Source organism: Herpailurus yagouaroundi, unplaced genomic scaffold, assembly GCF_014898765.1.
Source record: "Herpailurus yagouaroundi ecotype Mexico unplaced genomic scaffold, PumYag 198, whole genome shotgun sequence".
NCBI lineage: Eukaryota > Metazoa > Chordata > Mammalia > Carnivora > Felidae > Herpailurus > Herpailurus yagouaroundi.
The window spans coordinates 27,500,115-27,523,198 of NW_024412429.1; the positions used below are offsets into that span (position 1 = coordinate 27,500,115).

Sequence of the window (23,084 nt, forward strand, 5' to 3'; positions counted from 1 at the left end):
CTATTTAATCCTTACCGTATCCCAGGCACCGTGCAGGTTATGACAAAAGGCTTGGTTTTCCCAGTTTACAGTCTTTAATGGCTCAGATGTAATAAGATAAGTGCATCATCTCTCTTTACGTGGTGCTTTGGAAACACATGGCAGGGTACCTAACAATCTAATCCTTGCAGTAAGGAATGATGGCCTAGGAGTCTTTAACCCTCAGGAACTTGCCTAGCAGGTGCCCATGGTAAATGAGATTCAGAAATACGCATCTCCTCCCCACCCCCACTTGCTCAGATGCGTAGAGTGTATTGCCATGCCCCAACCACATTTGGCCAATGGAATGTTAGCAGCTTTGATGCAGAAGAGACTTGGGGAGTGGCTCTTTGGTGCCATTACTATGAGAAAGTTAAACTTGGACTGGCCTGCTGGTCTTAGGATGGAGAGGGGCAGGAGGGTTTATCTTAGGGGTAGCCCCTAGGTGACTAACCAACCTGATATGCTTGGGACCGCCCCAATTTTAAAACAAGTTCCATATCCTGGGAAATTCCTCAGTCTTGAGCACACCGGGACAGACTCCTTGGAGCAGAGCCACCCCCAGCTGAGTCCAGCCTAGACTAGCTGACCTCCAGACAACCCACAGACTGATGAGAAATCACAAATGATTGTTGTCTTAAGCCACTGAGTTTTGGAGTGGTTTGTTAGGCAGCAGTAGTTAAGTGATACAGTGCCCAATAAATATTTGCTTTTTTGAGCTGAGCTAGCTCCTGGTTGAAGTTTTGAAGGGTGAGTAAAAGTTCAGCAAATGGAGAAGATGACGAGCGTTCCAGCAGATGGAGAATCGTGCATCAAGCACCAGGGACTTAGAGTCTGTAGGGTGTGAGTGGGCATGTGGAGGACAGCTTTGAGGGGGGCACAACTGAAAGCGGGGCAGTCCATTCCCCAGGGTATTGCAGTCGCCCAGGTGAGAGACCTGAGGCTGTAGGGGGTCATCAGGGGAGAAGGGAAGGCCAAGGTTTGGTCGTCAGGCAGACATTTCTTCAAATCTCAAGTCTGTTACCTAATAACTTGGGGATCTTCGGCAAGTGACTTCATCACCTTTATCTTCAGGGTCTGTATCTATAAAATATGTGTAACGTGTTTTGCACAGGGCTTTTGTTAGAGGGGAAAAACTGACCAGAAAGGGCGTGTTGTTTCCATCCTAACTCCACGCTTCCCTGTCAAGATGGCAGCAAACCATTTGGCTGCTTGAAAGCTAGTGGCACGTTATGAGTGTCTGCTCAGTGGTGTCAGAACTTTTCAGCGTTTTCTTTCCTCCGCTGTTCTGTGGGTCCGGTTAAAGGTTTGAATTTATCATTCATTTTCACTCAGCTATGCCCCAGGGGAAAAGGGATTATTTGGATTTGAGGAGAAGGGATATTCTGAAGTAACTGAACATACTGATTGTATTCATCTACGTACCGTCAATCATTTAAAGACCACTCTTCAGATTAACGCCACTTTGGCCAAAAAGTAGCACTTTTCATCACATCATGATCTACGTCACACAAAACTAAAAATATTTTCATGTGTGGGAGCAAGAGGTACAATGGAGATCCTCCTCTCGATTTTGCTGTGGACCTAAAACTGCTCTTAAAAAAAAAAAAAAAAAGTCTATAAAAAAGAAAAAAAAAAAAAGAGAACTGAAAGTAATTTCCAAACTAAAAAACTGTATATCCCTCCCCCCCACACACACACCATCTATAAATGATTTTATAAGAATGCATTTAGGGCACACCCAGATAATCCAGAATAATCTCCCACGTCAAGATCTCTAACTCAATCATATCTGCACACCCTTTTCCCATATAAACTAATACTTATAGATGCTTCTCCCCCCCATTACCCACACTAAAAAATTAGTGATTATAAGGGCTACTAATTTTCTACCAAGCCACTGTTTTTTTTGTTTGTTTTTTTTTTTTACCAAATTACCATGTTGGCCAAATTCGGTGATATATTGGAGCCAGTGTGTACAGGCTTTGAAATCCAGTTCTTACATTTTTAGGATTTTAGCAAGCTGGTTGTGAAGCTGTTGGTAGCTTGAAATTGGCCATGATTGGGAGTGTTTACGCCATGGAAATGCTAGCGATCAGGGCTTCCCACACCCCTCACCCAGGGAGCTGGCATTGATTGGCCAAACCCCCTAATCACCAGGAAATTGATCTCAGAGTACTTCTCACCCCTCAGAACCCCATCAGGCCTCCAGAGGCACGGCCTAAGGCTCCTACTTGTTGCTTTTATTTTCTTTCTTGCATTATGGTTAAGATAGCTGCGTGTATACCTTGTGTCCTATAATGTATTGTAAACTCCTGTAGGACAGGATTCTCTATCTTTTGTGCTTTAGAACCAGCTTGCCTGGTTGATCTCCTAGAAGGAGATCAATAAATATTTGAACTGGTCCCTTTATCTGGGCTCTTTCCCATCATTGGAGATACTAAAAAAAACTGGTGTCTAGGGGGAATTGCAATAACCCTAAATGTATCTATTTGCATTTCTGCCTCTTTCCTTCTTTGGCCACATGTTTTAATTGGGGTACAGGGTTCCACCAATATATGATTTTTAAGTACTTTATGCCTAATTTTGTTTGCTCAAATTGTTAGAAGTAAGATTTGTTTGGCCCAGGGGAATCACTGCGGGTGTCAGCAATGTCTAACCCATGTATAGTGTGACATAGTATGTAATAAAGGGGAGCCAAATTGATAAAACGGCTGCTGCAAAACCGGATATATTCGGTGTTCTCCGTAGGTTTTACAGTAAACCCCTTGGAGGGTCACTTAAAGGTTGATTTAAAACTTTTCTTTGTCTTCAACAGGTACCAGGAAAAACTGATGCAAAACAATTTTCCACTTCCACAGAGCAACTCAGTTCACACGGCAGAACACAGGAGGTCTGGGCCTGTCTGTGTGGATTAGCAGACAGGATGTGGGCTGCTTTTCTGAGCTTGGCTCATTGTGATTGCCGCAGGTTGTGAGCCAGATCGTTACATTCTGGAATTTTGGTAGATGGAAGCAGTGCAGATGTCCTAACAAAGTACGAAAAGCACAGAGCCTCGCAGTCGATGGCCCTGTTTCTTCTCAAAGTGAAGCAGTCTAACTCTATGACCAGTAGACTTTCATTACCACCCTTTAATTCCCATTGTATAGATTTTTGGTCAGATTATAAATTTTACTTTCGCCTCTTGGAATTTCGTGAGAAAGGAAGGATTGCCATCAAGGTCTAATTGTCTCCTTCCCGGAAACATGTTAAGATCAAACGAAAGAGGTCCTTGGAAACGAATAGAGGGTTCTATTGTTCACTCCATGAACCAACATTCATTAGGGCTGGCTGTGTGGAGGTAAGAGACACGGAGGTGAACAGATGAGATCCCTACCCTTAGGGAGCGGTCCAGTCCAGTACTGTGCTAACTCAAAGCCGATCCGGGACGGGCATTACGTGGGCCCCCGGGAGGGGTTCAGAATTTCAGGCCCACCTCCGCTCCTGAATCAGACTCTGTTTTAATAAAATCTTCTGTGATTTATGTACAGTGTTTATGTACAGTGATTATGACAAAGTTTGTGAAGAAATGGTTGAGTAGTGGGGGGGGGGTGCCTGGGTGGCTCAGTCGGTTACGCGGCCAATTCGGCTCAGGTCATGACATCATGGTTCCTGAGTTCAAGCCTTGCATCGGGCTCTCTGCAGTTAGCTCCGAGCCCTCTTTAGATCCTCTGTCCCCATCTCTCTCTCTGCCCCTCACCCCCTCACTCACTCTCTCTCAAAAATAGATAAACATGTAAAAAAAAAAAAAAGGAAAGGAAAGAAATGGTTGAGTAGGTAGAAAAAATAATAATTATGCGGATCACTGGAGAGGCCATAGGAGTGGCATGAAGCACAAGGAGATCGTGATTAAAAACTTTTTTTTTAATTTTTGAGGGGAGAGAGAGAGAGAGAGAGAGAGAGAAAGAGAAAGCGGGGGAGGGGCAGAGAGAGAGGGAGACAGAATCCGAAGCAGGCTCCAGGTTCTGAGCCATCAGCACAGAGCCCGACGTGGGGCTGGAACACGCAAACCACAAGATCATGACCTGAACTGAAGTCGGATGCTTAACCGACTGAGCCACCCAGGCGCGTGCCCCCCACCCCCAAATTAAAAAAAAAAAAAAAATTTTTTTTTTTTTTTTTTAACGTGGTTAGTTTTGAGACGGAGAGAGACAGAGTGCAAGCAGGAGAGGAGTAGAGAGAGAGGGAGACACAGAATCTGGAGTAGGCTCCAGGCTCTGAGCTGTCAGCACAGAGCCTGACGTGGGGCTCGAACCCATGAACTGTGAGATCATGACTGAGACGAGCTGGCTGCTTAACTGACTGAGCCACCCAGGTGCCCCCCATTTTTTTTTTTTTTTTTTAATTTGGAGTTTTATTTCAGTCTCAGAGTAGTTTCTCCTTGTTCTTCTATGAGAAGAGTCTCAAAGTCAGTACTTAGTTTTAGGGGGCCTTTTCATCTGAACCCTTTGGATGGAGACATTTTCTTGGTTAGGGCTAGGACAAGAGTTCCATTCTTGGTAATCATCTGCCAACCAAGCCTCCGACACTCCATGGTACCCATCAATCAGCGATGGTTTCTCTACCAAGGGCAGCTTTTATCCCCTTGCGGTGGGCCTGCCCCAGGGGGCTGACAGCAGTATTGTGCTGCCATATTGCTCCCATATCAAGTGATCCCACGGGAACACTGAGGCGAAGCCTTCCAGCGTCAGACCATTTCAGGAGTCCCTTTCAGATATGAAGACGTTGAAAGGTGGGATTGAGGCTCGTGATGATCCATAATTACGAATGTCTGCCTTTAATCTTTCTATTTAAGGGAAATAACACCGTTCATTTCACTGAAAGGAACTAACCTACTCTGTCTTTTAAAGCTAGAGCCTGATGAAAACACTGTAATTTTCTCGCTTTTAAATATTGGAGCAGTGGTAGGGGAGGGAACCCTGAACATAGGCCTGATTTTGTCTTCCGTGACTTCCTTCTTGAGTAAATCAATTTAATTCCTTAGGGGATGGGCGGTGGGTGACAGGGAGGATTTAGTGTTCTGTGGGAGTTGGCTAGCCGTGGCCCTGGGGGCAATGTGGTTTTTCTTTTTGTTTTTTTTCGTTATAAACCGTCTGGCTCAAATCGTTCACTTCTCGATGTTGAGATAAGCTTTCGTTATTAGTGTGTACAAATTACCTCGTAGAAAGTTTGCATTTAAATCGACTCTTAAATTATTTACAAGAGCTGACAGTTGGAAAACCTACTGTACCCCGTCCTGGACGGTAAAGGTCCCTGTGGGTTGTCTGGGTGGTTCACGTGGTAATCTGATCGGGCGCGGACTTCAGTGCCCCTGGCCGGTCAGGGCTGCTTCAGAACAGGACCCAGTTCACCGTGACTCTTCTCGCCGTTGTACATGCTTTTCCCTTACCTCTGTCTGTGTGCACCGCCTGCTCTCGGTGCCCCCTACGGCCCCCAACCCCAGCCTCACCAGCTCCCTCGGGGCAGTTCTGCCCTTCTTCCTTCTGGGTTTGAAGGGTGGGGTCAGGGCAGGGAAAGATACATGGAAGTTAAAAGTCAGGGAAAGGTACACATGGAAGTTAAAAGTCATGTTGCTCATTTGTGGCCTCTGAGGCCAAAAAACTGATGGCACTTGAAATTAGTTCCTACCCTTGGCTGGCATTTTCCACAGATGGCAAAGGAGGCAATTACACGCCTGAGTGGGCTGAGGGGTTTGTCTAATCCTATGTCTTGTCATGTTTAACAATTTTTACTAAATCAAAGACTTCCATTTGAGCTAAGCTCCTTTTTAAGGATGTCAGTATATATTGAAACATGAAATATTGTGTCTCTTGGCAAGGACTTTCCAAATGTATTCAATCTATCCATGTGACTCTTGGTAGAAACATAAATAAATCTTTCCAAATTAATGGATATTTGACTTAGGAATTCCCAAAGAGGATGATCCCAGAGCTTCCTTTAGTAATATAGGCTGGTGCCTCCCAGTTTTTATAGGTAACTTTTTTTGGGGTAATGTATGACTTAAATCATTCCAGAAATAATATAATTTCTTACCCCTTTGTCATTAGTGATGGATGAATTTCTCACTGTCCTCAAGTGTTAAGAACTTCATATAAAAGAGGCACTGAATCAGAAGCCTGTATTAGATCCGCCTGGGGGCTGTTATCCAGGGGCTGTTCTCCCCTCCCCCCCCCTCCATTGCAACCCTGGGACATCTCCCTCGCTAGTACAAGGGCAAGGGTGCTGGTCAGGAGGCAGCCGGGACAAAGGCCTTGTACAAGAGCTACGTATTCCATTCCATGGGTGCTTATCAACTCCCACTAAACACATAATTTAAGCAAGATTCTTTATCCGATTCCTCGATAATTCCTGAAGCCCGGCAGTGGCAAAGCGGTAGGAAGGGAGCAGTTATTGGCACATGTGATGACAGCAGAAGTTTCTGTTTGTCAGCCTGACAGGAGAGGGGAGATGAAAAAAACGCTGCCCAGCGAGGGATGCGGACAGAATATGTGCAGCAGGTCTGTCCAAGGTCTGAGAAGAGTGTATTTATTCTATTGTAGATTTTCATGGGAAAAAATGTTAAATTAAGACGTTCTATTACCCTGAAGATGATGTTTGAAGAAACGGGTTCGACTCTAAAAGAGATTTTCCACTGCAGGGTTGTTGTGATCAGCAGTAATGTACATGAAGTGCCCATTGCAAAGTAGCCATGACCCTGAGCGGTAGATTTGTATGGCTCTGGGGTCCAGATAATTAAAATGTGTGGTTCATTGTAGTTACTGAATAAATACAGTTTGAATGAATGAAATAGCTTTGCAAGCAGCCTGCTTAGCGATTTTCTAAGTTAATGGGAGTACATATCTAATAAGGATAGTGAAAATCTAAAGGTTTCCTCCAAAGCTAATTTAAACTATTATGTTCTATCTCGGCCATAGAGGAACTCTGATCCGGTTGTAAAAGTAAGTAAATTATTTGACCTCCTTTTACATAAGTGAAGATATTAATAGCCAAGGGCCAATATAACAAAAACATGGAATAGCTAGTCGATGGAGAATTTATTGTGCAGACGTATCCACAGGTCTTGTGAATAACGGGGAATATGTTAGATCGGAAGTCCAGCATAAGTGTGTGCTTACTTTGAAGGAGAGTCATGAGTCTAGTCCTTGAATGTACCTTTCTGGTACTTGGCAGTGAATATTCCTCCAGCCCCTCTCATGAGCTTGCTCTCAGATGTGTGTAAGGATAGGAGGCACTGGAGGAAAACACAGCAGTTACCAATGACACCATTCCATCCCTGCTATTGTGTGTATGCGTGCATACTCCAAGGAAGGTGGGTTGGAAAAGCATTCAGCAGTACTTATGGAGGGGTAAAATAGCACAAAGTTTATTTCAGAGCTTCAGGTATCTCTGAATTAAAAATGCAGCTGTAGGGGCACCCGTGTGGCTCAGTTGTTTAAGCATCCTACTGGATTTCTGCTCAGGTCATCATCTCAAGGTTCTTGAGATCGAGCCCTGCGTCGGGGCTTGTGCTGGCAGCGTGGAGCTCACTTGGGATTTTCTCTCCATTCTCTCTGTCCCTCCCTTGCTCGTGCTCTCACTCGCTCTCTCAAAATGAATAAATAAACTTAAAAAAATATATAGCTCTAGGATGTAGACATCAGGGAAGAGACAATTGTATTCTTTTAGGGGGGAAGGTCCATAGATCCTTAGAGAGTGCATACATGGATGTCAGGGATTCCTATGAATCTCTGGAATGGAAGGCAGCATTCAGGATGTTTGTATATTTTCCGGCACAATGGTCTTTTTTTTTTTTACTTTTTATTTTATATTTTTAGATTCTCAAAAGTGTCTTTGACTCTGAAAGACTTATTTGATGTTTGAACTTGAATAGGCACTGACTGGTGCTATGCATAATTATTATCATTTTTACCCTTATGAAACGGATCAAAGTAGAGGTATCATTCCAGTTTAATAGCTCAGAATGCTTGGTGATGTAGCCAGCACTCCCAGTAAGTGGCAAACCTTTGAATCCAGTGGTGTCTGACATGACCTGGTACCATTCCTGACCCCTCTGTGTGATATTATGTATGTCATATACCTTGTGTACCCCTGAATTTTCCATCTGGGAATCGAGGGATTTAAACTACATGAGCCCTTGGGACACCTGGGTGGCTCAGTTGGTTAAGCAACTGACTCTTGATTTCTGCTCAGGTCATGATCTCACAGGTTCATGAGTTCGAGCCCTGCGTTGGGCTCCATGCTGGCAGTGCACAGCCTCCTTGGGATTCTCTCTCTCGCTCTCTCTCTCTCTCTCCCCCCACCCCGACCCTCCTGTGCGCTCTCTCTTTCAAAATAAATAAACTTAAAAACAAAACAGAAAACTACACAAACTCTTGAGGACGCTTTTAGCTTTTAAACTGATTCCACAGGGCACCTGGGTGGCTCAGTCAGTTAAGCATCTGACTTTGGCTCAGGTCATGACCTCACGGTCCATGGGTTTCCAGCCCAGCGTCAGGCTCTGTGCTGACAGCTCAGAGCCTGGAGCCTGGCTAGGATTCTGTGTCTCCATCTCTCTCTGCCCCTCCCCTGCTCGCATTCTGCCTGTCTCTCAAAAGTAAACATTAAAGGAAAAGAAAATTAAACTGATTCCAGATCTGTTAATTACCTGGACTGTTTTGTAGCTTTGCCCGTCAGTCCCCCAGTACCTGTTCAGTCTTGTGGTTTTCTTGGTAGTGTGAGCTGTCCATCTGAGACACGCTTCATAGCAGCTCTGTGTTTTTCTTCTACAAATGTCTCAGTCCTTGTAAACTTACAGAGCTTATAAACTTGCAGAGCGTTTTTCTTAAAATCTCAGTACACATATGGGCTGCAGTACACATATGATGCAAAATCCGCCTTTATAATTTTTTTCTTTTTTTTCTTTTTAAAAAAAAAATTTTTTTTTAACGTTTATTTATTTTTGAGACAGAGAGAGACAGAGCATGAACGGGGGAGGGTCTGAGAGAGGGAGACACAGAATCTGAAACAGGCTCCAGGCTCTGAGCTGTCCACACAGAGCCCGACGCGGGGCTCGAACTCGCGGACCGCGAGATCATGACCTGAGCCGAAGTCGGCCGCTTAACCGACTGAGCCACCCAGGCGCCCCTATAATTTTTTAATCAAAGTTTATTTTCCGTTGCAAGGTATTAGTTTTAATATGTTTCCTCAGTGCCCAGTAAAGGAAAGTGAGATGGACCCAGGCCTCTACTTGTTGCTTATTAGCTTACTGGGAATAACACTTGGGGGAGGGGATGCCTGACCCAAGTCTCTGTGATGCAAAGTGATAGGGACTTTTAGTGCCCCTGGGACCATGGAATTATGTTGGCTTTGGGTGAAATGCTGCACCCAGTGCATTCCAACACGTGGCCCTAGATATTTTGCTTGTCATAATTAATGGTTTTATGAGTCTCCAGGCTACAGCCTGCAGCCAAATGCTGTTAACATAGCTCTCAGATGATGGTTCTTCACGATAGCATGATCTTTCAAAGCTGGAGAGGAATGACCCCAGGGGCTGCCAGTGGGGAGGCAGAAAGAGGGTCCTTGGTCTCACCCCGCACTCTGACTGCTGGTGGAAGACAGCAGAGACAGCAACAGGTGCAAGAATGGCTGCATTTCACCTTTGTTGAAAGCTGGGAAAGAAGGAATCGCAGACTCAGTTTAATTCCCTTTGGGAATACGTTTTCTTAGATGATCACATCCCTAACTCAGCCAAAGAATGCTGGATGTTTATAAAACTGTATGTTCTTCTAACCCCCCTCCTCAAAATCCTACCTTCCTAAGTGTGGTCTGATGATAAATCATCAATTCTTCTTCTTCTTCTTTTTTAAATTTCCAGAAGTCTGTATTCTGCACAGACTTGCATTTCCGTAGCTTTGCTGGAGTTCAGAAGTTTGAGCTGCCACTGAAGTATTGACTGTGGAGAGGAGGCGGGGTTTTCTGTCTCCAATGAGGTGCCTCCAGTGTCCGGGAAGCCTATCGCCTTTCCCAGGAGCGCTTACTCTGTGATCCAAGCAATAGCCACGCAGCCTGGTTTATTGTTTGTGGAGTCCTGTGGATCCTGATCCTGTGGAAAGAGGGCAAGTGGGCGCTGTATGATTCGGTGCTGCGCTGCGACAAGGGAGCCGAACTCTTTGATTTCTCCTGGGACACCTGTGTGGGCGAAGTTTAAACGGGGCGCCCGGGTTGACCCCCAAACCTCGTTCTCCAGCCCGAGGAGCTCCCTCCGTCTGCAGCAGACGGCTGCTCCCTGCCCGTGTGGGGAAGGATGCCTGGGAGAGGAGCAGGATTACAGTATGGGATGCTAGGTATCCACCAAAGAATCGGAGTGCCTTGGTTCCGTTCTCCAAGTCCTGACAAGTGTTCCTGAAATGAACGCGTTGCTTCATTTTTAAAGTTACACCAAACCAAGTGCCGCAATGTGGCTAGGATAACAAAAAAAAAAAAAATTTTTTTTTTCTTTCTTTTCTTTTTGTTTCCTAACCCCTCATTTTCCTTTTCTTTGTAATTGGGTGACATAGGAGCAAGCAGTCTTGCCGCATCACGCCGTGCCTGACTCCCAGCGCTGTCTGAATTAGTGGGAAGGAGCAGGTTCGTTTAAAGGACATGGAACAGTTGTAAAACCCAGCGTCTGGTTTGCGGGGCTGTCCTTTGTCTGTAGTCGAGCTTGGTGTGCAAGAAGATGAAAAGGGAAGGCTCTTCAGGTTCTTTCAGACTCAAGTCAAATTCAGGGTCTCTCTCACGTGCTGTGAGTTGGATAAATTTCTCCTCCTTGTCCAGGCAGACAAAGAGGCTGTTCCGCAGTGATGGAGAGCTCTCGGTTTGTGGGCAGCAGGTGGAAGCAGATGATGAAAACTGGAATTACAGAACCCAGCCCAGAAAAGGTGATTTGATGTTTTTTGTTTGTTTGTTTTTGTTTAAATTCTTAGAAGTTTGCAATGTAGAATTCTTTTTCTATCGCTGATTCCCCTTGGTGATTTTTGGCCCCCTTAGGACTTTTTGTTTGTTTTCGTTTTGGAATTCGGTGTCATTCACATTGATTGTTTCCATGTCTAAAATAAAAGCGCTCTTCCAGCTAGATTCAGCTTGAGACGGTGTCCTCCTGAGAAGGGAGAAATAGCCGCCTTTTGTCTTCAGCACTTTTCCCCTCCGCAGATCCGCACACTCAGGTGACTTGTGAAAAGTTCAATGGTAAAACCACCCTCACGGAGCTCTTTTCTGAAACAGTATGCTGACAAAACTCTGGGAGTCAGGAATGGTCTGCTTGCACCTTCCTTTAAGAAGATTGATGAAGTTCATGACACTTGCAACAAACAGGTGTTAGAGTGACATCAAGGAAGCGGAACACACGAAGGGCTTGCCCTTGATACTGTGGCCAAAAGGAGTTTTTGGATTTCTTTCAAGTTCCTTTTCAGACCCGTGTTGGTCTCTGTGCCGAGGCTTGGCGTGTTTTGCCTTCCTCAAGGTGAAGAAAAATATGAGCCCCAGTGGGAGAGAGGGAAATATTTCAGTATTTCTTAACACACCCCTGTTCTGTGTTTAGAGTTTCTGAGTTCTTCCTTTTAGAATGTTTACTGTAGAGACTGAACTGTTAAGCTCTAAAATGGTTTCCCCATTCAGTGCTGTGGCAAAGCCCGGTAGGGGGGCGCTATTTAAGTATTACAAAGGAGTCCAGACATTCCGCGTGATTGTGTTTTCCCTGTTTATCACATTCTTCCCGTGCCGAAAAGAACCTCGCTGGAATCTTTCAGCGACCTGTTCTTTCCCTTCTTGTAGGAAACAAAACTGCTGAAACCCGAGAGAGTAAACACAGTTAAATATGTGCCGATGGGCGCGGTGGTTCTATTCCACGGACTCAGGATTTCACACGGCTCTTCCTCCTGTATACTGTGTGTTAAGCCATTTGTTCTTCTCTATTAAACTGTGGCACAGGAGGGACGAGTTAATGCTCTTAGAAGATGTCAGTTGTTTATTATGTCAAGGAGGGGGTCAGCAGTGGTCCGCTGCCGCTGAGCCTACATATGCAGGTTTTTAGTTCAGATGGGGCATGAGTGCCACGCAGAGAAAAGGCATTGTGCTTTCTGGACGGAGTTGTGTGGTTTGGTTAGTCCACGAACTTTCCTCTTCTAAATCGGGAACGAGCTGTGGTTGTGGCAAATGGGTGGGTTGTCACATTGGAGGCAAAAACGTTTGGAGGGTGGATAAAGTCGTGTTGTGGTGGTCAGAGGGTGTAGTTTTGATCCCCTTGGCCTTTGCCAAAGGGGGTTCTTTTGTGACTGTTTTAAATCCGTCACTGTCACGTTTCTGTTAAAGATGATGCGCGCGTGAGCGTGTCGCTTCAGGATTTCTACTGGAGACGCTCCATCTAAATTAACACTAAAGGGAAAGAGACTGTCAATTTGCATGTGTTCGTTTTAGCTGGGAAATGAAGCAAACACTGTCCACTTGACTTGTGAAAAATAATGACGTTCTTGTGGAGAACTGGGATGGCTTGTAAAGGGGGGGGGGGCTCGTTTCTGCAACAATACAGAAGATTGTGCCCTTTATCCCTTAATGTCATTGGGGATACAGTCGCCCCATGAGGAGAAGTGGAGGCATAATACAGGGTGTAGATTTATTCGGTTCTTGGAAATAATTGCCTGTGGGTAATATTACCATTTTTGACATATGGAGTTGGGGGGAAAGCCTTAAAGAGCTGCCTAGAGATCATAGTGGGTACGATTCTATTCTGTTTTTGACTGACAATGGGCTTACAGAAGAAAATTGTCTCCCAAGTTTGACACGCTGTCCCAGGGGCACGTTATACCTGCTGACCCTTATTTCAAATGGCCCTTACCTTCGGAGAAATACAGAAGTGACTTTGTTTACACTTCCAGATCAAAAGAGGATAAATCTTTCAGAAAAATTATTCAGGATTAGAGTGTTGTTGTTGTTGTTGTTGTTGTTGTTGTTGTTTTCCATTAGCAGCGTCCAGTACAGCTAAAACTCTAGCAAGGATTCTCCATCAGCGCTAAGAATGCCCAATGGCCATACTAGGATTTGGTTGCAGATAAACGTGCAGTGGAGACATGCTGGTCCGATGGGAATTGCATAGCAGCTTTCTCTTGCTTCCTATCTGTCCGTCCAGACCACATGCTTTCCTTTCAGCCTGCTCCCCAACTCCCTTTAATCTACACAGGTTTCTAAAAACCTGCTTTCCCTGCTCCCGTCCCTCACAGACAGACACCACCACCAGGCAGTGGCAGCTAGAGGTAGGGCAGTGTAGCTTAACAAGTTAACCTTGCTTTAGGGTAGCGTCCTGTGTCTTCCCCGCCACCCGCCCCCCCCCCCGCCCCCCTCCCCCGTGGTACCTCTGGCTGCTGGGGTGTCCAGTTATGCAGCCTTAGGGCTTTCTCCCTTCCACCCAGCAGCCTCCGCAAGGCCAGAGTGCCTGCCTGCTCCCTGGCCGCTGTCTCCAGGTCACATTCCTTTGCGCAGTTAGCCCACGGAATCCTTCCTGTCAGTGTGGTCAGTGTGTTGTATGTATGTTCATTTTCTAAAACAGTTCTTTGACGTTTCATTTCAGAAGTTCTTTTTGCAGGGAATGCCCGTGCCGGATTGCTTACTAGTAACATCAAAATAAAGTTCTTAAGCAGTTAGTCTTATGGGTATCTTTCCGTACACAAACCTATTATACATTTGTAGTTTAATGTTGCCGCTTATACTCAAGAAACTTAGTATAAAACTACAGTGCCTGGAAAATTTTTGGACGATGTTATTATAAGATTAGATGCTATCAATAGGTTACTTTTCCTGAGTCTAAAAAGTAACCAGAGGATACATAATTGATATGTCCAAAGCAATCCCAACTAGGCACCTGCATGTTTTCTTTTATTCCAGCCCATGGCAAGTTTCAAAACATAAAAACATTTGTACTCAGGAAGGTAAAAATGAATTAAGTAACAGCAGTGATCAGTTCTTATATTCTTAGTGGGATATGACCCATTACAATAGCAGATGATGTTTTGACTTAATTAGCCATAAAAATCAAGGGTGTGAATCAGTATCCTCTTGGGTATAAATTTAGTGAATCATGAGCTGTTTTAATAGATGCCAATGTAGTAAAAAAGTGGAAGTCAGTTGTAGGTGAGACAATAGGTAGCTTTTCACATGGATCTGTGGGAGCATTTATTGAAGGAACTTCTAGTACTACATGTGGGATGCAAAGAAATATAGCACCCAGGCTGTGAAGTCATGGAATCCATTCTTAAATGGAGAAGCAGATAAGACATCTAATGGGGAATTAAAGAGAAAATGCAGGATAATTGTGAAAACTGTAAAATGAATGGCTTAGATGAGAAGGTCCAGATAAAGATACTTTATCTTGAGCATTTTCGTGTTTTGCATGGCCTTCTGGCTGTTAGCATTGATTCACACAACACTTAATGAGCTCCTGCTTTGTTTCCAGCACTGCGGAAGGTTCTCAAGGGAAACTAATGACTAGTATTTATTCTGTGCTCCCCCATCTTGCTCACTTACCCTTCTCTTGTCAAATAAAACCAAAAGAGGTGGAATAATAATGGGGTAGCCTCTCACTGAGCAAAGCATGTTTTGTTGTATCCCCTGCTCTGTTCAGCTGGGCAGAGGCGTGATTGATGATCCTGGTATTGGCAGGTCAGTGCATAGAGAGGGTAATTGACATGCAAAGCCTCAATTTAAACCATAGTTTCATTCTCCTCTTCAGGACTTTTATCATATGTGCTAGTAACATTACTCAATTTGAATTATTTGAATTTCAGTGTTTTTTTTCCGTCCCAGGAACTACAAAAAAGAGCCAGAGAACGGCCTTGCTAGGTATCAGGGGTAATGAATAATCCATACACAAGATAATCAATTGTTGAGTGTGGGAGTTGGCTGTGTTTAAAGTAATTTCATCCCAGTGTCCTCCCTAGTAAAATAGTTGGCAGAAAACAGGATCCTTATTCATAATTAGATTAGCAATGATTTCAGCTATCACAATGGGGCGGGGGGGCCGCCCCCGGCCCCCCGAGAGGCACAAAAGGCCAAAAGCAGCAAGGTCAAGATCCTGTTTCCATGTAAACAGCTGTGACTTATTTTTGATCATAAAATCTTTAAAATTGTGGGATTTAAGGACATTTTCTTCACGGCATTAAAGAGACCTAAAAAGTATTGGCAAATATTGCTAAAGTAGCCCCCCTGCATTTGAGAGTAAAACTAGATAAATAAGTAATATTTCTTTTCAGGGTCACTAGGTACATTGGAAGAATAGCTAAATGGAGTTCATCGTGGTGTCTTAATAAAAGAGATGAGCAGAATATTCTCAGTGCAGTAACTGTAATGTTTCTCTTCTTTCTACTGAAACTGACATTCTGTGAAAGAGACGAATAGTGAGTGCCACTTAATATTTTATCTGGTTCACTGAGACTGCCCTTTGTTGACCTTTGATTATTTTTTCTTTTGAAGTTGGGAATCTCTGTTGTCTTGCTGCCTTGTTTTATTGCAAACATGATCTTATTTGTTATTAAATTGGTGAAATTCTGTTGAAATGGTGTTTTATCTAATATCCTCTATTGTCTTAAAAATTTGTTGATTTGTTTTGAGAATTAGACACTTACTTAGATTATTAGAAAGACAGTATTAAAAGAAGTAACTTTGGGGCGCCTGGGGGGCTCAGTCGGTTAAGCGTCTGACTTCAGCTCAGGTCATGATCTCGGGGTTCTCGAGTTCGAGCCCCGTGTTGGGCCCTGTGCTGACAGCTCAGAGCCTGGAGCCTGCTTCAGATTCTGTGTCTCCCTCTCTCTGCCCCTCCCCCACTCATGCTCTGTCTCTCTCAGAAATAAAAATAAAAATGTTAAAAAAAAAAAAAAAAAAGAAGTAACTTATTGTCAGAGCATTCATTTGGAAGTTTGTAACCTGTGTTCTTCTTCACTGAAATGCCTTTACTCGGTTTTGAAAACTTTTTTGAAATTGTTCTTTTCCAACAGTTGTTTTTTAAAATAATTTCAAAAGACCCTACACATTAATTAGTGTTAGTTTTTATAAGCTTCTTACAATTACCGTAGAATGTGTTATATTTCTACGTAATTTCAAGGGTTTTTGGTTTAACCATAATATTTTCTATCAAAGTTTTAAATAAAGTGTTTTTTAATGACACTATTTCCTATGAAACACTTCCGTCAATTCCAGTCTTATCAGTTTTAAATTCCTCAAGGTCTTTTGTATCTGCAGCCTCTTGTCCATCCAAACTATTCAGGCCTGCTCTGCTCTCACCTTGCCTTCTGAGTGGTCTTCTACTCCTTCTTGTTATCTTCACTCTGGTCCCCCTTTGAGCCATCTGTAAGTCTTGAGTCTACACTGTAATCAGAGTGATCTTGCCCAAATGCAAATATAATTGGCTCACTCTTCTGTTGCACTCCATTGCCTACAAAATAAAGCCTATCTTACTTAATGGAGTGTGGGCCCTGCGCCCTCTGCCCCCCCCCCCCCACTCCCCTCCCTCCCCTGCCCTTTTTTAACTCCCCCAGTAGCAAATGGATGCATTGCTCTTTGCACAGCCCTACCGTGTATCTCCTGCTCCCTGGGCCATCATGCTCCAGTCCCCGCCCCTGCCTGCTGGCTTCCTGCTGGACCTTCTCTGCGTTCCTTAGAACTCCGCGAAGCCTTCCCTAGTTCCCAAAGGGTAGAGCTGATTATTCCCTTCTCTGTGTAATTTCTCCACCTTCTACGTACCTCGGTAATTATGTTTATTATATACTAGATTGTACTTATAGCTTATGTGTCTGTGTCTTTAGCTAGACTGAACACTTTTAGGACAGAGACCAAGTCTGATTTATCCGTTTTATCCCCCAGGCTAAGTGCTCAATAAACGATTGCTGACCGGGTGAACATAACTCATCTGGGACCCTGTTAATAGTGCTGTTTGCACAGGGCACCGTGCCGAACAAGGCGGGGGGGGGGGGTGGGGGGGTCATAGGTAGCCCTGTGTGCTCACTTTGTCCAATATACTGATGACTGTAACCTCACAAGTGCTCCCAACTCTGAAGTTTCTTTAAAAAAAAATTTTTTTTTTTTACATTTATTTATTTTTGAGAGACAGAGCATGAGCAGGGGAGGGGCAGAGAGAGAGGGAGACACAGAATCCGAAGCAAGCTCCAGGCTCCGAGCTGTCAGCACAGAGCCTGACGCGGGGATCGAACCCACGAACTGTGAGGTCATGACCTGAGCCGAAGTCAGACGCTTAACCGACTGAGCCACCCAGGCGCCCCCTGACTCTGAAGTTTCTTGAGTATCGCAAAAGAGAGGGTTCACTTTGGGGGAGCATAATTTTGGTGGCAGTCTTCCGTTTCCTGTTGCTCACTCAAACTGTGTGTGAATCAAATACTTTGTAGAAACGTTTGATCACGAGTGTTTGCACCCCCAGGGAAGCTGGCTTAGCAAACAGAGATGAGGTAGGAGACCGGCTGATGCGTGTCGACACGGCGAGGCAGCAGCGTGCTCGTGCGGTTCTTTCTCGACCGGTTCCTCCGCTTCCACCCTTGCTCTCCCTGTCTCTGGCCTCCCCCGACCCCAAGGAAGGCTAATCTTGATGGAGCAGCCTCAGTGATCTTCTAAAACATCAGCCATAAGTCATGTCATGTAACCCTTCTGTGGTTTTCCTTCTCAGCGAGTTTGATAGTCTCCACAGTGTGCGGGAAGTTCCTCCGCGGTCTGCCTCCCTCACTCCACGGTCTGCCTCCCTCACTCCACGGCTCCCCCAGTGGCACCTTTGAGTCACATCAGGACCCTTGCTGTTGAGAGCAGGCCATGAGGTTGACCTTCCCTTCACCCAGCTATGCCCCTTTGACCGTTCCCTCTCCTCTTTCAGATATTTGCTCAAGAGCCATCTCCATGGCCCTGTTTAAAGTTGTCACATCTTACCCTCCTCTTAGCCTTTCTAGCCCCATCTCTATTTTTCTCCAAAGCACTTACCACCATCTAACACACTATATGCTTTATGTACAGCTGACCCTCGAACAAGACAAGGGTGATGGGCACTGACCCCTATGCAGTCAAAAATCCCCATATAACGTTTGACTCGCCGAAAACTTAACTACTAACTAAGACGGCTGCTATTGACCGGAAACCTTACTGATAAGCTAAAGAATTGATGAACATATTTTGTATATTCTGTGTATTATATGCTGTATTCTTACCTAAGCTAGAGAAAAGAAAATGCTGAGAAATTTATAAGGAAGAGAAAATACATTTATAGGCCTGTACTGTATTTATTGGAAAAATTCATGTATAAACGGAACTGCATGGTTCAAACTCTTGTTCGAGGGTAACTGTCTTTATTTTCAGTACTGTCTCCTAAAACTAGAACTTAACCTCTAAGACAGGAGAGGTTTTTGTATGTTTTGGTAAGCAGTATTTCCCCAAGCCTGGCACATAGTAGGTATTCAGTAAAGTTTAGTGGAAAGAGAGAATGGTGCATGGAGCACTGAGTCGGGAAATCTAATAGTTCTCGTTCTGTCACTTGCTCATAACGTGACCTGGAACAAGTCACATCATCTGTTTAAACTCTAGTTTTCATTTTTGTAAAATGGGATAATACCTAGTCATCATACGTGTGGGTAGGAGGTGCAGCTAATTTATTGAATAAATGAGTGTATGTTTTCTTGATACTGTATCAGCTTACCGGTTGGATCTGGTTGTACTAAGTGATAGTGTCGAAGAGGTTGGCCATCTCTTTGCTATCGATAGTCAATTAAGCCAAAAGAGGTCGTTGTACTAGTGTAGAATATACTATTCTGTAGAATTCTCAGTGTAGAAATACGTGTTTTTAAATCGAGTTTTCTAAAAAGTTTATTTATTTATTTTTGAAGGGCGGGCAAGGGGCAGAGAGGAAAGGAAGTGAATCTGACTGTGTAGAGCCTGGTATGGGGCTCAAACTCACCAACCATGAGATCATGACCTGAGCTGAAGCTGGACACTTAACCGACTGAGCCACCCCTAGAAATAAGTGCTTTTACAGTACTTGTATAACTCAGACAACCCAACTGGAAGCTGTCATCTCCGTTACATAATCCTTCAGGTAATATGTACCACAGTTTTGATGTCAAATCCTGAAATGGTTAAAATACTCAATTGAACATCAGGTGTAGATCAGTCCCACTGCCTATAAGCATCTAATGAGGGCTTGCCATGGCTAGACACTATTAATAACACGTTACATGAGAAAACTCATTTAACAAATATTGTCTGGATACCGTAAGTATCAGATAAAATAATAGCGTGATAAGCAAGGAAGGGTCACTAGGGAGTACTGAAAACCGGGCAGAGAAACAGAGGTGGTGAGACAGGGAATCAAGTGTAATTCTTCAGGAAGAGAAAGGATGTTGAAAGCACGTAGGGTATCTTGAGGTCTTGGACCCAGTATCTTTGGGTTCAAAGGTACAGGCTCTGCTTTGAGACTCTTTAGGCATGTGCGTCATACCTTACCTGAATTTGAAGCTCCTTGAAGTCTATTCTCTGTCTTATCCAGTGTCTTGCACTTTGCAAGAGTAGGTATTTGTTCTGTGAACATATGGTCAAGGCAATGTTAAGGGGAAACTGCTTGGTTATGGCACACAGAATGGATTTGAGCGGCGTAGAGCCTGAGAAGCGACAAAGTGCTGAGCACTTGGAAGCAATTATATAGGCACATGAGTTATGGATAGTTATGGAGCTACAGATTTTCGTGTGAGGCTTTCTTTATTAAGGGAAGTCCCAGGATTTAAGACTTGCTTGTTGGTGGCGCATAGCATCTGTGATTTTTGTAGTTATGGTTATGTGTTTTCTCGCTTTACGAAATGTGGGTAGTCTTCACATTGCGTGTCTAATCTTCCTAATTAAAGATGATATTTATGGTGACCACTATCTTAATAAATGTGATCGGAAAACTAACATATAACCACATACATATTGTTTGTATACAGAGCCATGCGTGTGTGACGCTGGGAGGCTGGAAGCTGGTTGTAGTGATCTGTGGTCTGCCCCTCTGTGGTCTGCCCCTCTTCAGCTCTAGTAAACCTTTCTCTTCTGTGCCACCAAATTTGGCATCCCAGATTGTTCTCTGTCATTTATGGCTGAAATTCGATGACTGACTAGTCATCAGAGACATTACACCAACAATTATTTATTTAGTTCTTGCTGGAACCCATCACCATGCCAGTTGCACAATATTTTGGCTACGTAAATATATATGATACATGGTGGGCGCTTGCCTATCAGGTGTCTGAGACAGTCGCCCTTGAAGGATTTGTTAGCCGGTGTTCCCAGCTAGTGCTCCCCCTGGGCCAGTACTACCCTTTGCTAGACTCATTCCCACGATCTGGGATTGTCTTATGGATTCTTGTGTTTTGAGAGCTTCTATTGCCAGGTAGGCTTGATAGAGAACAACGCCTTGGGAGAGCCCCATGGAGGAGCAAGCCTCTCTCAGATTCCAGGAGAAAATGGCTTGAATTGTGAGTAACCTGGAATGACCCTGCACACAGGGCCTTCCCTAGAGCAGGCACTCATTAAGTGCCATTTTCATGCCCTACTACTTTTGAAAAAGAGTGTGTTGGGGGCGGGACTGAGTGGCAGATAATGGGAGAAGGTGGCAGTAGACTGGAGGAGGGAAGAAGATGGGATAAATAATAAGGCAAGAGGAGCTAATGAGTCTCCATACTTCTCCATGCTGCCTTCCCTGTGCTAACAGTTTTCTGATCCGGTCTTCTAAAGTGGTAAAGTAATGGTAGTCTGCTGGGACTCGGTCAAGTTCCTGGATATGCTGTTTGCACAACTACTTGTACACGTGTAGTATTTTGAGGTTGTTTTCAAGATACAGCTTAATAAAGTTTGTATGTGTGGTTGAAAGGGTGTGGAACAAGGACAAAGGCTAATGTATTCACTGGTTAAAATAATTTTAGTGGCGCTCGTAAATTATCTGATTTGGGTTCAATGTATGTTTATCCTTCTCGAAGAAAAGCCCATTTGCAAGTGAAAGCCACCAGCAGTTGAGATTTCCATAAACCATATCACTCGATTTTTGTCTTTTCAGTAAACTTTAAAAGAGAGAGTAAGAGTAAATACATTTTACTGTTGATACGGTTCCCTTGCCTCTATTCCCGAAGGTTCTTGTTTACTTTGTAACTGGAAACGCCTCAGCTAAAGTAGAAACTGGGTGTCGGGTGTTTCTGGATTACATTTTGAGATAAACCAGAATTCCTACCTGAACACAGGCGTGTCCTGCTTCGGTCTTGATTGGTTGGGGATTCTTTTACAAAGCATACAAAAGACAGTTTGTGAATTTGTCTTGGTGGGTGGTTGTGGCTGGTGTTGGCTTGGTCGCTGTGGTCATTTTGACCAGTAGTTATTTATTTACATAGTTTTTTTTCACCGACAGAAAGTACCTAGAGTGCTTTGACTTCCTGGGAAAGGAACTTTGATTTTTACCTTAAAGTAATTTTATTGCAGAGTTAATCAATATCCTTTATTCCTGCTATAAAAATATCTTTTAACCATTTTTCTTTTTAGCTGGCCGTCCCATTATTTGTCCTCAGGTATGAATGCCTGAATGTTGTTCTGTCCTAAGGATCCCACTTCTGTTTGATTTGTAAGGAGTTTTTGAGACACCCGGTTGCATTTGGGGCATTCTGATGGGCTACTGATGTTTTCTGAATCTGGCAGTGTTGGGATTTTTCTCCGTTAACATTCCTTCGGATCATCAGACCTTGGTTACATCCCACACACTGGGGTATGTGTTAGTTTATCCACTTGACCTGGGTGCTTAAGTCATTGTAACGACGGAAAGGTCACAGAGCTTAGTTTTAGAGATCTTGAAGGTTATGCATCAACTCTGACTAACAGAGGTCAGAACAGAAATCAAATTAGTAACATTTCCTCAAATTTCTGAGCAAGTTGAGCCAGGTTGCTCTATAACAAATGCTTGTTTGGGATGGAATAAAGAATCTTCTACAGTAGAACTATAGTATGAATGTCTTGAGTTTTTCAGTGCCAGAAAAATTTAATTACAGTTGACTTTTTAAAAAGAAATTTTCTTTTAATCTTTATTTATTTTTGAGAGAGAGACAGAGTGTGAGCAGGGGAGGAGCAGAGAGAGAGGGAGACACAGAATCCGAAGCAGGCTCCAGGCCCTAAGCTGTCAGCACAGAGCCCGATGCAGGGCTGGAACTGACAAATCATGAGATCATGACCTGAGCCGAAGTCGGACCCTCAACCAACTGAGCCACCCAGGTGCCCCCAGTTGACTTTTAATTTGTGTATTTTAATTTTTTTAATGCTTTATTTTATTTTACTTATTTTTTTGAGAGAGAGACAGAGCATGAGCGGGGGAGGGGCAGAGAGAGAGGGAGACACAGAACCCAAAGCAGGCTCCAGGCTCTGAGCTGTCAGCACAGAGTGCGATGTGGGGCTTGAACCCACAAATGGCGAGATAATGACCTGAGCTGAAGTCGGATGCTTAACCGACTGAACCACCCAGACGCCCCTATAGTTGACTTTTTGTCAATGACTCAAAATTTTGCCCGTGTCCATAATAATAGGTACACTTTAGATTGGTTTATAGTCCACACATTGTGTATACATTTGACCCTTGAACGACATGGGTTTGAATTGCATGGACCCTCTTATACATGGATTTTTCCCCAATAGTTACAGTACAGTACTGTAAATGTATTTTCTCTTACTTATGTTTTTCTTAATAATATTTTCTTTTTTTCTAGCTTACTATGATGTAAGAATATAGCGTATAATACATACAACATATGAAATATATGGGTTAATCGACTTTATGTAGTTAAGTCTTCCAGTCAACAGTAGGCTGTTTAGTAGTTAAGTTATTGGGGAATTCAAAAGTTACACACAGATTTTCAACTGTGCAGAATGGGGAACGAGTGAAGGAGTTGGTGCGCCTAGCTCCCATGTTATTTAAGAGTCAACTGAACACACACACACACACACACACACACACACACACACACACACACACA

General features: G+C 43.9%; 1 protein-coding gene across 6 annotated transcripts in view; it reads left to right on the top strand.

Moving 5' to 3' along the window:
- The window catches only part of NHSL1 (NHS like 1), a 249,591-nt gene that overhangs the window by 99,492 nt on the left and 127,015 nt on the right, over positions 1-23,084 (top strand). For 2 of the 6 annotated variants that reach the window (XM_040449051.1, XM_040449055.1), the window contains exon 1: positions 10,130-10,955. The exons of the other annotated variants lie outside the window; for them this stretch is intronic. In XM_040449051.1, coding sequence (XP_040304985.1) covers positions 10,754-10,955 — 202 coding nt within the window. In that variant the 5' untranslated portion in view covers positions 10,130-10,753. Of the gene's footprint in view, positions 1-10,129; positions 10,956-23,084 lie in introns of those variants that run through there. 6 annotated transcript variants of the gene reach the window in all.